The 17,097-nt window shown below is 45.0% G+C and overlaps 1 protein-coding gene across 2 annotated transcripts in view; it reads left to right on the top strand.

Annotated features, from left to right (window-relative positions):
- The first annotated feature begins 3,170 nt into the window (after positions 1 to 3,170).
- POU2F3 (POU class 2 homeobox 3) overlaps positions 3,171 to 17,097 on the top strand; it is a 316,144-nt gene continuing 302,217 nt past the window's right edge. For both annotated transcript variants that reach the window (XM_069614342.1, XM_069614341.1), the window contains exon 1: positions 3,171 to 3,267. In XM_069614342.1, the coding sequence (XP_069470443.1) occupies positions 3,240 to 3,267 (28 nt within the window). In that variant the 5' untranslated portion in view covers positions 3,171 to 3,239. The remainder of the gene's footprint in view (positions 3,268 to 17,097) is intronic.

The raw sequence follows: 17,097 nt of genomic DNA, 5'->3' as shown, positions 1-17,097 counted from the left end.
TCAGATCCCAACTAAATATGATGTGGGGCGGTGAGGGGGCTACACCTGTTGGCTGTGCCCACCCAGTGTACACAGGTCTGTGCGTATGTTGTCCGGTGGCTGGAATGGATGCACTACCTGGAACGGATCGAACTGACAGAGGGAATGGAGCAGACGAAACAGATGGAACTGAGTGGACGTACTGGTTGGAAAGAATTGAACAGATAGTATAGATGGAACAAAAGGAATAGATGAACGAATGGAAGTTGGAACAGATGGAGCAGATAGGAACGGAAGAAACGGATGAAGTGGATAGAACAGATAAAGTGGATGGAACGGGTTGAGTGGATGGAACGGAGGGAGTGGATGGAAAGGATGGAATGGATGCAACACAGTGCGGATCGAATGAACAGAAAGGATGGAACAGATAGAACACATGAAACGGATGGGAAGGATGAAATGGGTCTACGGGATGGAGTAGATCATGTGGATAAAGGGATGAGTGGATGGAATGGATGAAAGGACTAGTAGATTAAATGGATGTAACAGACGAAATGGATGAAACAGACGAAATGGATGAACAGACAAAGTGGAATGAAAGGACAGAGTAAATAAAATGGATATAATAGATGGTACAGATGGAGTGCCCAATCTCAAGCGCTTTACTGATATCCACCATATCACACTACCACACTTACTCTCTCCTATACACCACCACTCAGCTAGAACACAGCGATACTATGACACTTTCGGTATAGCTTTTCTCATACTAATACCCGCCACATACTCCTCATCACCCTAATTAAACACAGCTAGCACACGCCGCTAGCTTAAGCGTCTCCTCAGGCCTAACGCAGCCAGAAATCAGTCTGGGTGCCCACCCTTCTGAATGAACACATACAACTGACCTCCCCACCACCACACCTACTGCTAAAAAGCTGCTATCATGCAACTGCCACACTGGCTGCACACATATCCGGTGCACCCTCGCACCTTATGACTCTCTCTCTCCCTACTGACTTGAGTTACGGTTCCCGAGGGCGTTGAACCTACCAGAGCTTTGAGGTCATAGCAATGATACATAAGGCGCTATATAAATGCCAAGTAACATAACATAATTCAATTTCATTGAAAATTTCAAAAAAGCCCAGGTGAATGCACACCCACCATGCGGATGGTCGAATTCCTCACAGCCCACCTTTAAATAAATAGCTTGGACATGTTAAAACAGTTACAAGCACATTACACAATGGCATCCAGAACCGGCCCAAGGCATGGGCAGTCTGTTCCATCTCCCCAGGCAGCTACCTGTTGCCTGTTCTTTGTGCCTGTTTCAGCGAGGCCGTTCTGTCAGCACCCAAACCCCTGTGACCCACTTCTAGAGACAAATACCTCCTGCCCACCTCCCCAGCAGCCCAACAGACCCATGGGGCCTCATAGTTGGGGCTTATCACGCTCTTTGTTTAAAGTAATGGTCCATTTAAGAACCTTGGTTTTGGACAAGGATTTGAAATGGGGCATTTTATTCTAAAAGCACAGACAGAAAAATGAATTGCGCCAAATCTGTCTTCTTTGAAGACAATTAAAATATGTTGACAAAAAGAGTTGTGCACTATCTAAATAGTATTCATATGTCCGTGTTTGGTGTGTAATAAACATTTTTTTAGGGGGGGGTCGCATTTCACTTGCATCGTATAAAGCATGTCTTTGTCCAACAAAGCAAAAGGTTACCATTTCACATTATCTTTTGTTAGGATTTAAGTCTTGGAAGAAAGCCTAGAAGGCATTTTTTATAATTTTTGGAAATTGCATTCTGGTATTTGTAGTCTTCAAGATAGGGTGAAAATAACACACCTTTTGCTCTTTTCACGTAATATATTTCTGTAAGGATTCCTATATTGCTGGAGTATTTTTTATTAAGATGTGTGTCTATTTTTCAAGTCTGATTTATGAAACAGAGTATTGTTGAAAGCCAAACATCGTGGTGAGGAGGGGAAAGGAGCAGAGGGTAAATGTGACTGCCTCGGTCCTTTCCAGTAAATAGGCTTTCTCATGATTGTACTACCCTGCCAGAAAATTCACTTTGCTCTGTGTGGCCCAGGACCAATCACTGCTGATACATCCTTAAAACGTGCAATCACATTAGGTATGTTTGGCTTACTTTCCTGTGATCTGCATTACTCTTTGTCCTGCTCTTCATCGTCACAGTACTTTCTTTTGCCAACCCATCTCTATGAATGATTCAGCTCACTTGATTGGCTGCCCAAAATAAGGCTCACTCCTGATATTGGTACAGCTGTAATGTTAACAGTTAAAATCCAGATAATGAACGTCAATTTATTTGATGTCTGCGGATATTCGTGCCTAATTTTGTGTCTTCATTTTCTGCGATGCAAATAAAGGGGCCCACACATCTTTTTCCGCCCACGGACCGCGAATCCTAGGGCCGTCCCTGATGCCATATATAATGGGAAGAGATGCACGTCCAGCAAAACCGGCCTGTGCATGTTGCTCTGTAATTCAAATTCTGTCCAGCAGGAGGTAATATGGGACCACGGCTCAAATTTGATGAACATTTTCAAATACGAGATGATCGACCACACCAAAGCGTGTCAATTGTATTTCGTTATCTGATATCTGTGTGGCGAGGGTGGGTGTCCGCACAGGTCGGCTGGCACTTTAAATGTTCCCCAAACCTGCCTGCCTGCCTGGGATACATGATTCAGACTGACAGCCCGCGGCCTTCCTTCCCAGCACCTGGAATTCTGGGTGCTCCCGCTAAGGATATCCGCCAGCTGAGCTGGGTGCTCGACCAGTCTGGGTGGGTGCTGCAGAGGGCAGGATGTGACAGGCCTCGGATGCAGTGCGGGGTGGTGCTTGCTAGTAATTTGGCAGCGCCAGGCTGTGCTTAGAGTTTGGGACTTTCCTGGTTTGTTTGAGGGGGTGGGGGGTTGCTTGAAGGTGGAGTTCATGCCCAAGCCAGGTCCTTACAGTGAAATGGGGGCCTTGCGGGGTTTAGGCGATATCTGCCAGGCTGTCCCTTCCCAGGGGTGTTACAGCAACCTGCTGAGCAGGATGGGGGAGACGTTGTATGCAAATACCTGATTTGCATGGGCCCTGTGCCAAGGTGGCAGGATGGGAGGCGGGGTGGGAGCGCTCTTCCCTGCTCGGGCTCACCTGGTGCAGAGGAGAGGAGCGGCGCGGTGTCAGGTGCTGGGCGCAGAGGGACGGGACAGCGTGTGGGCATCTCTGCACGGAGGATGGTGAACCTGGAGGCTGCGCTCTCAGGTAACGCACGCCTGGCACTGCTGCCGTAGTGGCGGAGGGGGGAGGCGTCACGCGGGCGGGCCTCGTGGGTGGTGGGAATAGGGGGGGGGGGAGACACCGACGTGAAAGGCAGGTGTAAGTATATAGATGTTTAGCGCTTGTCTCGGGATGATAGCTCAGCGGCAACGTGCTCGCCTTCGAAGCAAGACGACACAGAGCAGCACAGGTTTAATACCTGGGCCCGCGCTTAGAAACCTCTGGGTATTAAGCGCTTTATAAATAACCTATCATATCATTAACATATCATTAAACCTGGTACCCGAACGTGTGCCAAACTCTTCCTGTTACCCGCGCACACCCGACGTGCCAAACTCACGGACCTACACAGCAGCACTATGTGCCAGTCTCACCCTGCCACTCAGTGTGCCAACCTTAATGACCCCACTGCTTGTGTGTTGCCATCACTCGAAGTGTTTAATAAAGACTACACAGTCCTCACCCCCCGCAGGTGCCCCCACCCCCCACTTGCACTTCGCCGCACTGGCCCTGCTGCACAATCACTACACCGTCTCCACCGGCGGAAAGCATGGTGTTAACCCCAGCCCCCCAAGGACTCGCCTACACCCCGAACGATCACGTGCCACCCTTGCATCACTTCCATGCCACCGCACAATCATAGTACGGAGGGGACGGGAAACCCCCCCCCCCCCCACTGCTCCGCCTCTTACCACTCACTTGGCCAACCTATCTATGCCATTCCCAGTGTGCCATTCTATGGGTCCGTGCGCCATTCACAATGTTGCCAACTTAACTAATACTGTGCAGTGGGTGCTAGCTTGCCCTCATCCCAAGGCTATTGCGTGTGTCTGCAAGCACCCCCTGCGACCCCAGGTGACCTTTTCAGTCCGTTCAGTGTGGGTGACCTTAGTGTGAAGCAAACGAATTGCATTAGTGGGAGGTGTTTGAATCCAGGGTCTGCAGGCTGCGTCTCTGCAGATGTTTTGGACCCGCACTCCCATGATCCCTTACCATTGACTATGCTGGGCAGGGATGATGGGAGATGTATTCTAGATGCAGAGCCATAGGATGAAGAACACTGGATTAAATGCATGCATGTTGCCAGATCCAACCAAGTGCAACGTTAACAGCGAGTCTAGGTGCTTCCAGTTTACAGCTGAAAAAACGGAATCACTAAGATATTCAGTGGTGTGACCAAGATCACAACAGTGACCATGGTGAGCCAGGATCTAAATGAAACACTCCTGACGCCGCCAACTCACGCTAATTCACCAACCCAAACATCGAAAAAAGCAGTGTGGGGCTGCTCTTGGTACATGGGCTGCAACAAGGACACATTTCAGTGCCTCTGGTCAGGGGACACGCGGAAAACGGGCGGAGGAATCACAAATTTCACTCGTGCAAAGAACCTGGCCAGCGGCAGAACAAGCTCCCTAGTCCCTAGCAAACCTAGAACAGGCACAGCATGTTCAACCACAACAGGGCAAGCTTCGCTTGCATAGAGAAAAGGTAGAAGACAGTCAGCAGCAGTACAAGAGTTCCTCCCAAGCTGGACTCGTCACAAATCGAGCAATAGCAGCGCAAGCTTTCTTCCTATGCAGAACAGGCGCCATAAAGAGAAGCAGTCCCTCGCACATTGACCAAAGAGGACCTGGGATGCGAGGGTCAAATGTCCATTATAAAGACGTGACTGCAAGCCTGGCCGGAGTGCAAGCGTCCCTCCTACGCAGAACAGGCGCCTTAGAGAGAAGCAGTCCCTTACACACTGACCAGAGATGACCTGGGTTAGACGGGACTAAACCCCCCCCCCCCCCCCCCCCCCCGGCAAAACGCAGGCAAGCAGTGTACATGTACTCCTCACATGAAAGGAACTGCACAGGCAGCAGCATGTAAATGGCCTCATACCCGAGACAGAGGTGATCTGTAAACCAGTGGGAAGCTGGGATACTACAGATGGTTGGAAAACCCCTTGCCTTGTCAGTGCCTTTTTTCATGTTTCCCTTTGGCGTGAAGGTTGGAGCGCATGCCTTTCCTGGGGCACTGCCTCTGGGAGGGGCTGAGGTGGGACGTGTGGAGCTCCAGCAGAGCCCCTTCCCATCACTGCATCCTTCGGTTTTTGGCGCTCAATTGTCGTTCATCTGTTAAAAAAGAATCATACAAAACGCGCCCAGCCCTCCTGCTTATGTGGACGGTTTATGTGGCAGAACACACTGGCGCCCAAATCAAATGCATTATTTGAATGCACACTAGTTTGGGGTACTGGAACGTAGGCTCTGTACGTGTTTTGGACTACACCTCCCAGCAGCCTTGCAGAAAGAGTCACCCAGGGAGCTGCAGGTTGCAGACTGCTACCCTAGCAGAACAAATGTGTAAGTTGACCCGTTTTGCACTCATGTCCATGCTTTGCAGTAGACGCAACAGCCCACATAGCAGTCTATGTGGAAATGGAAACAGTGACTTGCAGGTGGCACACAGAGATCTACAGCTAGCATATTAACCTGCTGGGCAATGCTTTGGAATTGCAACCTTTAATCGGTTGGCTGTACGCGGTTGATATGTAGCTGGTGCAATAAGAGTCCAACACATTTGATGGGAATTGCAATTTATGACCTGTGGGCAACACTTGAATACCATTAGCAGCTGCATCAACGCAGTGACAGATTACACTGGAATTGTTTCATTTAGTGGAGAAATGCCTGGCACCCAGTTGCCCCAATCAACCTCTTTTGACCAATGAAGATGGCAAGAGAAAGACAGTTGTGCTTTTTCTAGCCTCACCCACCCCTCATGACTTGCACCCTTACCCCTCTGCGCCACGGTACCAGTTTACCACCAGTTACCTTTTTTTACACTTCAGCTTGTGCACCATTTTTGTAGAATAACCAGATGGCAACAGCAGTGGCCTTTACTTTCACACAACAGAAGAGGCAGGAGTAGCAGCATGGGCCGAGTGGGCAACCAAACCCACAGCGATTCCAACTCACAGTGGGTTTAAAAGGGCTTTGAAAAATAATCATCCACCAGAAAGGTGACAGTAGATTAAGCCATTTGAGTACGGTCTCACACATAGCACAGTGCCACCCAGTACCCATTGTTAGAAGGTCACCTCCAGCCCAGAGGCAGATGCAGAATACGTTATGTGTATTGTGTTGACTCAGAGGTGATTATCCCAAAAACCCTGGCCTGGGACCCTTCTCATGTGGCCAGGGAAAGGCAGACGCTTCCTGATCCTCACCCTAGGGTTGTTGTTCTGCGCCAGGATCACATGAGAGGGGACTCGGGTCAGGAGAATTGAGAAAGCCCTCTAACTTTCCCAATGATCCCACAGTTTTTATGGCCTATTGTAAAATTGAGGTCTTTGATATGAAAAGGAATCAGAAAATTAGGGACTTCAAATCCCATAATGCCCTGAATACTGGGATGAGGAAGAGGGGCTCAGATGTACAGAATTGCAGTGTGCAGTCTAGTGGTTCTAACGGCCCACACCTCAGCGGGACTTTGAAAATTGAAAGCCCCTTCTGGTGCTGAAGAAGTAACCCTCAGCAGTGGAAGCAGCAGAGGCAGAGAAACGAATGCGCTGGAATCGCTGTTGTGTTTGAAGCGGATCACGATACCGAGAGGGTCATTGAAGTTGGCAACCTGAAATGCAGAGGTCGCACAGCGGGAAGCAGTTCTTTGACAGGCTATCCCGTGGGAGAGAGAAACTCTCCTTATTTTGTGCCCTGCTCCAGGGATGGCATGCATCAGAGTGCATTAGGAGCAAGATAGGCTGCTTTCCCGAACGTCACAGGCCACAGTAATATGACCAAAGCTGTCAGAATTTCAGGAACTGACAGAAGAAGCAGAAGTTGCAGCAGGAGTGGATCAATCGGACGCAAAGAGAAGGTACGGTGAGTTGGTCTTTGTTAGGTAACCTTGGGGCGCTCCGTAATCGAACGCTGGCTGCTTGCACGCAATTTGAATACCGAACTAATGAAAGAATGCAATGTTGCTGTTATACTCATTTTGAAAGGAAACGAGAGAAGAAAGGTTGAAATTATCATTACCAAAGCAAAGAGGGGGCAATATTGAACCAAGATAGTCCTCATTGTCAAAGTAAAAAGGAGGCAATATTTAAGAAATACTGTAACCATCATTGCCAAAGTAAAGAGAGGACAATGTTGCAAAAGGATTGTAACCAACATTGTCAAAGTAAAGAGGAGGCAATATTTGAGCAAAACAACAACCAGCATTGCCTAAGCCAAAGAAGGGCAATTATAACAAAGACATTACCAGGCGTGAAACTAGGGACTCAAATGGTGGCAGGAAAGAAGCCCTCCTTATAGAAAGTATCAAGGAGGAGAGGAATGGAACAAAATAGCACCAATATATATTGTATCCCCACAGAAGAAGTTCTGAATTTCAATGTGGTTGAAAGTCAAATACTTTTCTAAAGTTTGAAGCAAGCATCACCAAAAAGTACTTTTAGTAGTCTTAGGAGTTTTTATCCTGGCCGGTGAGTATACCAGGAAAGGGATTATTAGTGGTAGACCTGGCAGGTTAGCAGACCTGGAAGAAGAAATTGAAGTATTGTTTTGTGGTGGAAAGAAAGTGGCAAGGCCACTACTGTGTTATGATGAACTGTGTCAAAACCATCCCGACATAAAATTGTTGATGAAGAGGAATTGTAGAAATATTTGTTTTTCAAAGAAAAAAAGCTATATTGAAATATTGACTAAAAGTATGAAGATACATTTTTTTGGGTTTGTGGAGACTTTTGACAATCATTTTGAAAAATGATGAATCGTGTTCAATCATAAAATAATCCAACTGCCAAGTGAAGGACTTTTAGAGTGAGAAGAACTTTGTGTTGTATTCTGAACACAGCTTGGCTACTGAAAATAACTTTCTTATATGGAACGTTGATTTGGAAAATCCTGCTTTAAACCTTGGGAAGGGGATCCGGCCCTGGTTACAAAGACGCATGGTTACACAATTTATGTTTGACTATAACTGTTATTTTGTTGAACTTGAATGGCTATATGATACAAGTATGAGTTTGTTGTATGTATACGTGTGAGGGACACATTCCTTTTATTAGAGTGTTTTCCTTTAGCATTAGTTTAATAGACGGGGAAATCCTCATTAAGTTAGGGAAAGTGAGGCATTTATCATACCCTTATTATTTAATAAAAAAGCTATTTGTGAAAAATCTTTATCTTCTTGTCTGCCTCGCAGTTCTGACTCCTCAAATATGGTGTCAAAGAGGGATTATAGTCAATTGATAGAAATTGGGGAACCCTTAAATTTGATCCTCCGCTCCTACTATTGCTACTGAACAGTCTATAGGATTTTATATCTATTGTAGCAGAGGGGAATTAATTCAACCTGGAGACAGAAAATTGGTATCCACAGATGTAATTCTTATTCCTCCAACTGGCACCTATATCAGACTCACCTCTAAGTCAGGCTTAGCCTTGCGCTATGGCTTAGACGTATTGGCAGGAGTAATTGATACAGACTATAGGGCAAATATGAAATATTGATACAAAACAATGGGAAGAAAGCATGCCAAGTTAAAGCTGGAGAAAGAATAGCTCAAGCAATATTGGAGAAGGCTCTGTTTCCAAAACCAAGAGAAGTTAACAACAGTGAGAGAGGAACTCAGGGTTTTGGTGAAGCAGATATAGACCCTCATGTGGTACCAATAATAAAATGCAAATTTGATGAAGAGGAAGAGATTATCACTGACTTGTTTGTTTCTCAACGAAATTAATTATCATTTGTTAGCAGAACCCTTCATTCAGGTAATATCAGAGGATGAGGGCAGGAAAAGGCAGGACCATTGTTTTCTCCTAAATTCCAAATTGCTATATTGAGTAGATGTAGGACCGGCAGGTACACCCAGTCACAAATTGTAATACACAAACTGCAAAAACTCAGGCACAAATTCTAAATAGATTCCATTGGCCGAGGAATTATGCTGATATAAAGACCTTTGTCAGTACATGTGCCCTATGTCAGAACACCAGTACTCAAATTCCTCCTCCAGTTCCATTACAATCCTTACCTATTATAGATTTTCTCTTTTCACACATAGGGATGAGTATAGTGGGTCCTTTAGAAACTGCAAAGCTAGGGATAAAATATATGTTGGTAATTATTTATTATGGAACCAGTTACCCAGAGGCCTTTCCGTTAAGAAATAACACATCCCAACAGAGTTTGAAACAATTACTCCCTTTCTTTTCTAGAATTGCATTTCGAAAACAAATTTTGACGGTTCAAGGATCCACATTTATGAGTAAACGTATGGCCGAAGTTGAGAGTATTCTTCAGATTAAAACTTTACACTCATCCATTTATCATCCCAAACTGACGGATTAGTGGAAAGATTTAATCAGACTCTAAAACACATCTTAAAGAAATGAATTTAAGCAGACAGAAGGAATTGGGACATTATGATATCTTGGGCCCTGTTTGCCATTAGAAAGACTCCTCATTCTTCCACTGTTGTATCCCCCTTGGAACTATTATATGGAGGAGCACCTAGAGATGTGTTATATATGTTATGTGGAACCTGGGAAGAAAGAGAAAGGGCTACCACCCATTGGCCCAAACCGCGTAAAGATTAAAAGAACATATAACAGCGGGTCAAAATATAGTTCAAACTAATATGGCATGAATGCAAGAGCATCAAAAAGAATACTATAACAAGAAAGTTGTGATGAGATATTTTTCTGTAGGTCAAAATGTATTGGTTTTACTTCCATCTTCTGAAAATAAAATGCTTTCCAGGTGGCATGGCCTTTATGAAATTCTGGAACATATGTGACCTTTCAATTATAAAGTCTCTCAACAAGACAACAGGTGACCAGGGAAAGGCAGGCGCTTCCTAATCCTGACATTGGGGGTGGTGTACTGTGGGAGGACCACCTGGGAGGAGACAGGGCACAGGGTGGTGAGAAGATCCCGTGGGATGAGATGTAGTATTTGTCCTCTGAAAGGGAGTGCCTTTCTGGGTTGTCAAAACAGGTAATGGCATATTGCTGTTATGGTGTCCCTGACCCAAATATAAGTTCTGTGGCTCAGGGTACAAGTTCTGTTAGACTTGAGCAAACCTTGTCACTAGAAAGTCCTTTTAAGAATAAATACTGTCCTTACTGACTAAGCTATAACACAAAATGATCTAGAGAAAATGCCTTAAATTCAATATCCTCCTCTGTAATAACCACTCCTAACATTCCAACTGGTACTGAATTTAAGGGGAATACATTTACCTTTAACAATAGCTAAAATGTGGAAAAAAAGCTAACTTTGTTGAAGGGGACTACAAGTCTCATAATCCTAAAAGTACTGGAACGAGGAAGAGGGCTGAAGAGGCATGCAGTTGTAGCAGTCAGGCCAGCAAACTAACAGCCCACACTTGAAGGAACCTGGGAGGCATAAACAGCCCCCTCAGGTGCAGACCATGAGAAGGAGTGCAAGGATCTGGAACTGTGACTTGAATGCAAGCTTCAGCAGTAGTAGCGGTAGGAAAAAGGCACAAGGCTGGCAAACCAAGCTGAAGTGTGAGAACAAGAGGGATGCCGCAATGTGGAGACAGGAGATTTCACCTGCGTGTTCTGAGAGGGTCCTGTTCCCCCAAACTCTGAAATACAGAGGCTGCGCAGCAGTAGATGTGCAGAAGAGAGGTCTTTTCACATGTGAGCCTGATTGCTGTGGTTGCCGAGCTGCGGACGTGCAGGAGACAAAGGCAAAAAGTAATTATCAAGCCATGCGTCTCGGGAGTGAAAGGAGCTCCCAAAATGCGTGGCCGTATCAGAAACACTTTTTCAGGAGAAGGGTGTGTGTCCCCAGAGAGCCAGAAGCAGTAGGAGTTGTGGCAGTAGTCGTGAAGGCAGTTCAATCGACAGAGCAAGTGTCTAAGAATCTGGTGACTGAAGCACATCATTCTTACACACTGCGCAAGCCTTGCAGGTAACATTATCCAGCTCCCTGTTATCTTGTGTAAGACTTTAAGGGAGTAGAAGTTGTTTGTTGCATCTAAAATACTCTGAACAATGAAAATGTAGCACTGGCGTATAACAGTAAAACTCTTTTACTCCTGTGAGAAGCTAACATGACTACAATTCATTGTTCTACTATTCCAAAACTGTTATTGCTTGAAGTAGTGGTCGCGTGTCCCTAATTAAGAGGAGGGAACGCTGCTAGAGCCATTACCGGATACCTAACTTTGACAATAAAAGATTTACAATCTCTAACTTGTGAAAACTACATCAGGCAATGATCGTGTGTGCCTAATTGTGATTCCCAAAGGATGTCTGAACTCTGCCCTTTGCTTTCACATGGGAATTCACTTAAATACCAATCTTTAAACACTGAAAACTATATCAAGAAGTGGTTTTGTGAGCCCAATTCTGAATTTCAAAGAAAGACTGAATTCTATTCTTTATACTAACACATCATACTTTCATTTAAAGAAGTTAAAGTGTATACAAATTGAAGAAGGCAAGCATTTCCCAAGCCAAGAGTCTCCCCCTATTCACAGTGAAACCACACTTTCCCAGAGTTAAGAAGCAAGCTATCTGTACTGTGAAGTTGATAACAGTGTATTGGCCTAATATACAAGTGTGCAAGTATTACCTAAGGCTAAGGGAGTGGTACCAACTCTTCTAGGTAATTATTGGGCTACTTTCTGGCAGAAAGGTGGACATAAAGTTGGGGAAGGGGAACTGGCAGCTTGCAGGTGACACAACCTTTAGTGCCAGTGACTGTGGAATACAGAGAGAAGTGAGTCTCCAAGGCAAACCCAGGCTGTTATAATTGTGGCTGGCAGACAGACAAGAGAGGCAAAGAGACTGCCTCTTTTGAAGAGAGGTATTCAGACGAAGAGTGCCTTGCATACTTGAAGTTGTTAAAGTACTTTGAAGTATACCTTGTCCAAATCAAAAGGAGTACTTTGAGACAAAGGTGACTTTTCTCATAGTGAATGAAGTAGAAGTGAAGTTGTTAAAAGTTGAAAAAGTAGTACTAATAAGTGATCCTGACAAATATACCATTGTGAAGCCAAGTAGAAGTGAAATTGTTAAAGCATCAGTACTAATAAGTCATCCTGAAAACTATACCATTGTGAACCTCAAAACTGTAACCAAAAGAATACAAACTGTTAACCAATAACAGTGTATCACTGGTGTTAGTGGACATTGCATTTCTTTTTGAATTGTCTCAAGTCTTCTTGAGGAAGGTGACAATGCATTGTGGCTGGGGTTACCAATGTTGCTATTTGGAGTAAGTGGAAAGTGGTTATTTCACCAAGAAGAAGAGATTTCCTAGTGGAAATTTAGTTAAAAAAACATTTCCATTGACTTTGAAATATCAAGAACTGATTTGAGACATTTCTTTCTTTGGTTGAATACCAACAGACCTGACTTTGAATCCTATAATAGGGAAGGGAAATCACCCAGGACATTAGAAGGGTATTCAAAGACTGTGAATGTTCATATGATGTTACATTGCCATATGTTTTCTTTGTGTATTTGTTGTTTAGTGTGAGGGCCAGTTATCCCATGTTGGAGTGTGTTCCCCTACCTTTGGTTAGTCAAGGAAACCCTCAGCAGAGTAGCGATAGTAAGGCATTTTTTTAACATAATTTCTTTAATCAAATTGCATATGTTGGTAAATCAACAAAAAGTTGGCTGCCTCACATTAATGACCCCTCACAAAACTCGAACTACAAAGTTGACTTATATGAACTGTAACAATAGCAGAAGAAATGTCATATTTAAACCTGGAAAAGAGAATGTATGAATAAGCCGAGAAGATCACCCAGAGACGTGGGGAGAATATCTCAACATTCAAGAGTTATAAGAGGGAACCTATTAAAGAGAGAACATTATAAGATTAAGACAACTTGTCAAAGTGAAAGGGATGGAAACATAAACACAAAACTAGGGAATTTTAACAACCCAAAGGAGAGAAAGAAGGTTAGGGAAGCCCAGAAAATCAGTACACTACTAATGAAACTAACGGATACAGGAAAAGGGAAGGTGAACCCCTGGTGTCCCAGAAGCTACAGTTGGAGTCGGTTAGAGAGAGAACACTATGCAGTAACCACAAAGAAAGTGAATCATATACCAAATAACAATGTGTGAGGAACCTGATGGCGTCCTCATCTCTGTTCTCCCAGCATCCTTTGCTTAGGTGACCAGGGAAAGGCCATCACTTTTGGATCCCGACCCTGGGGATGAATATGCAAGGGAGGATCACCTGGGTGGAGGGAACTTGGGGAGTGGGGAGAGGACATTTTTGGGTGAGACATGGCATGCCCCCTTCCCTTGTCAAAGTGCATCCAATATTCCCCCTGCCTTTGTAGGCTGTCAGTCCTTAACTCTTTATTCTGAACAAAATGTCCAACAGTCCTTTTACCTTAATACTAGGACGAGAAGGAAACAACTAGAAGCTATACACACTCCCCTGGATGCACCCCACTTTGGTACTGAGACAAGGAAGATGGCTTTTGAGGAGTTTGGCTACAATAGCCAGGCATGTCCCACTAATAAGCTTCACGAAAGTCAGGCAATTAATGTGGAGGACTTGTAACTGCAGCCTGTTAACAAGCCCTAGGTGTATAAGAGTGGGAAGGAGAGACGGCCTGAACCGAAGGAGATGGCAAAGGATGCGTTGTATGCAAGCAGAGCGGGCTAGAGAGGAACCAGCTGGAGGAAAGCCGGGTTAAGCAGAAGTGTGTGGGAGATGCTGGGGTCAAGACTGGCCTTGAGAGGGTCGAGACTCTTGCAATCCCTCCTCCTGGTGCCCACAACAGAAGCTGTGGGGCACCGAAGCCTCCAGGGTGCTGCTAGCCACTGAGAGAGTGAGAGGGGCTCTCAACAGCTCCCACTGTGGAAGAGCAGGGCTACAAACTGCCTAGGACGACGAGCACTCCTCGATGGGGATCCCGCAGGAAGGCAGAGCCAAGAGGAATGAACCTAGAAGCCCGGGTGAGAGAACGCTTACTGGTTAGTGCAAAAAAGGGAACACTTATACCGGGTCGCTCCAGGGCTGGGAAACCGACATACCTGAATGCTGAACGAACTGAATCTTATTGCACATGCTACGGAAGGTCACATGAGTTGACTGTGAATAACAAACAGACTACCAAGTATAATCAGTTCTTTTGAACGGTGCAAAGAGCACTAGTGTATACTGAACTAAAGGAAATATTGAGTATGTTTTGAATATGGCGGCAAAGCAAAACCATTGCTGAACCATTCTGAGTATTTAAGAATGAAGTGAAAGCAAGGTGGTGAGAAGGGCTAAAATACCAGAGTAAATTGTATGAGGTATCAGTTGTGGCAAAGCCAAAAAGACTGCCAACAACAATGTAAAATTAGTATTGATCCAAGGTACAAGAGCTCACAGGACTACATGCTGAGAGAGAGAAAAACCCGTGTTGACCAGAACCTGAAAAATATAGAAGCACAGCAAAGTGCAGAGAGTTATCGGTTGCGTGACCTATAATCGGTGGACCATGTGGTCCAACAGCTACGCCTAGACAGAGTATTGCCCTACTCAAAAGGAGCCAAGGAAAGCAGGGCTATTGGTTGCATGACCTGTAATGACTGTACCATGTGGTCCAACAACTGCGCCTAGACTAAGTGGCCCACTGGGAATGAACAAGGAGTTGAACTGGTACCATCTTGAGAGCCAGAGGATTTGAAATGACCTTTGGGTTTTGCAAGCTGAAAGAGTCGGGGTCTTGGGGAAGGATCCCCCAAGACTTTGTGAACTATGTTAAACCCCTGGGGAAGGGAAACCCAGAGGCCTTTGAGGAACTTTTTAACTCTTTTGAACTCTTGGGGAAGGGAACTACGAGGTCTATGTGGAACTATTTTGAACTTGGGAATGGGGAAGCTGAGAGAAAGTCAAAGAGCTGGAAGAATCTCAGAACATTACTTTGGAAAACACTATTTATTTTGTTGCTGACATACCTACACATTGTATAGATTTATTTGTGAGGGCAAGTTTAGGTTTTGGACACAGACAGACTTTTTTCATTTGAACTTTCTGAGACTGACTATCCTTAGTTTTCTTCAGGTTGGGAAATTCCATATTAGCATAGGGCAATTTAGGCCTTACTCCATCCTGAAATTAAAAGTAAATAAAGCTTTTCTAAGAAAGTGGAATCTGTTATCTGAGTCTTACTTCATGATGCCTTCACAAGTGGTGTCGTGAGTGGGATGCGGCTCAATCGATCCAAGTTGGGGAACCCTAAGATTTGAAAAGTTAAGTCCCTGAGCATCAGACCCCTCAGTAGCCACCAAGGGCTCTATTGGATTTGATATTTGTAGCAGTAGGGATGAGACCATTCACCCAGGCAAAAGAAGATTAATACCCACTGATTTTATTCCAATTCCACCACCCAATACATACATTCGATTGATTCCCAAATCAAGACTAGCATGGAGGATCTGAATTGATGTGCTAGCTGGAGTCAAAGATCCAGACTCTAGAGGTGATATCAAAATATTACTACAGAATCATGAAAAGGATCCCTTCCAAATCCATGAGGGGGATACAATTTTAAAAGGGGTGGTTGAGAGAGCAGTGGTCCCTAGGGTCGAGGAAGAGGCTGGAAAGGAGAGGGCAGATCAAGGTACTCAAGGCTTCTGGGAGGCAGATGATGCACCTGACACCCCTCGAGAACCCGAACCCAGAAGGGACAGAGAGGACGAAACTAAAACCCTCTCGACCTAGCCTTTGCCCAAAGGAATGACCCATTGTTGGCTGAAGCTTTTTACAGGTTACATCTGAGCAAGAGGGCCACGAGAAAGGAGGGCCTGTTTTCTTTTTGAGACATGGGCTTATGTACTGGTGAGGCACCACATCATAAGCCTTAGTAAAGAACCAACTAGTTGTTCCTCAAAGCCACAATCAAGTGGTCCTGGAGATAGCTCATTCCCACCGAAAGGAGGCCATTTAGGACAGACTAAGACACAACCCCAAATTATCAATACATTTTATTGGCCAGGAATTCATGCTGACATTTAAAACTTTGTCCACTCCTGTAAAATCTGCCAAAAGACTAGTAGTAATATACTACCACCTGTTCCCTTAAATCCATTACCAATCATTGAAATTCCATTCTCAAGAATTGGTATGGATATTATGGGACCCCTAGAAACATCAAAGTTAGGGAACAAGTATATTTTGGTAATCGTGGATTATGCTCCGCAATACCCAGAGGCCTTTCCCTGAGAGCAAATACCACCCAGCAAATATTGAAGCACCTGCACCCTTTCTTTTCACGAGTAGAGTTTCCACAGGAAATACTGGCAGATCAAGGCTCTACATTTATTAGCAAGCTCATGGGAGAAGTCAAACAATTATTGAATATGTCAAAAACCTCAGGGTTTCCTCACTACTACTACCCCTGGATCCTCTTCTCAGGTGGCCAGGAAAAGGCCTTCCCTTTTGGATCCTGAACTTGGGGGTGGAGAAGCAAGGGAGTATACTTGGGTGGAGGCGTCCTTTTGGATTGGGAGTGGGGTGCCCACCGGCGAGACATGGTATCCCCCTTTCCCCATTGAAGACCAACCTAACACTCCCCCAGTGTTTATATGCTATTGTAAAACCTTTCCCCTGATTTCCCCACATTTGACCACTGATAGTACTGGGACGAGGAAGAGGCGACTAAGAGTAATGAACACTAAAACCTCCTTTCACCACTCTAGTACTGGGACATGGAAGATGCATGCAGAGTACTTGCGAGGTCAGGCATGTCCCTTTAATTATAGTCAGGCAAACCCAATAGAGAATCCACACCTGCAACCTCTCAAGTGGTTGCAGGTGTAT

The sequence above is a fragment of the Ambystoma mexicanum genome, chromosome 9 (genome assembly GCF_040938575.1).
Source record: "Ambystoma mexicanum isolate Mex_15411 chromosome 9, UKY_AmexF1_1, whole genome shotgun sequence".
In the NCBI taxonomy this organism is placed as follows: Eukaryota; Metazoa; Chordata; class Amphibia; order Caudata; family Ambystomatidae; genus Ambystoma; species Ambystoma mexicanum.
This window is presented reverse-complemented; position numbering and strand designations above follow the sequence as displayed.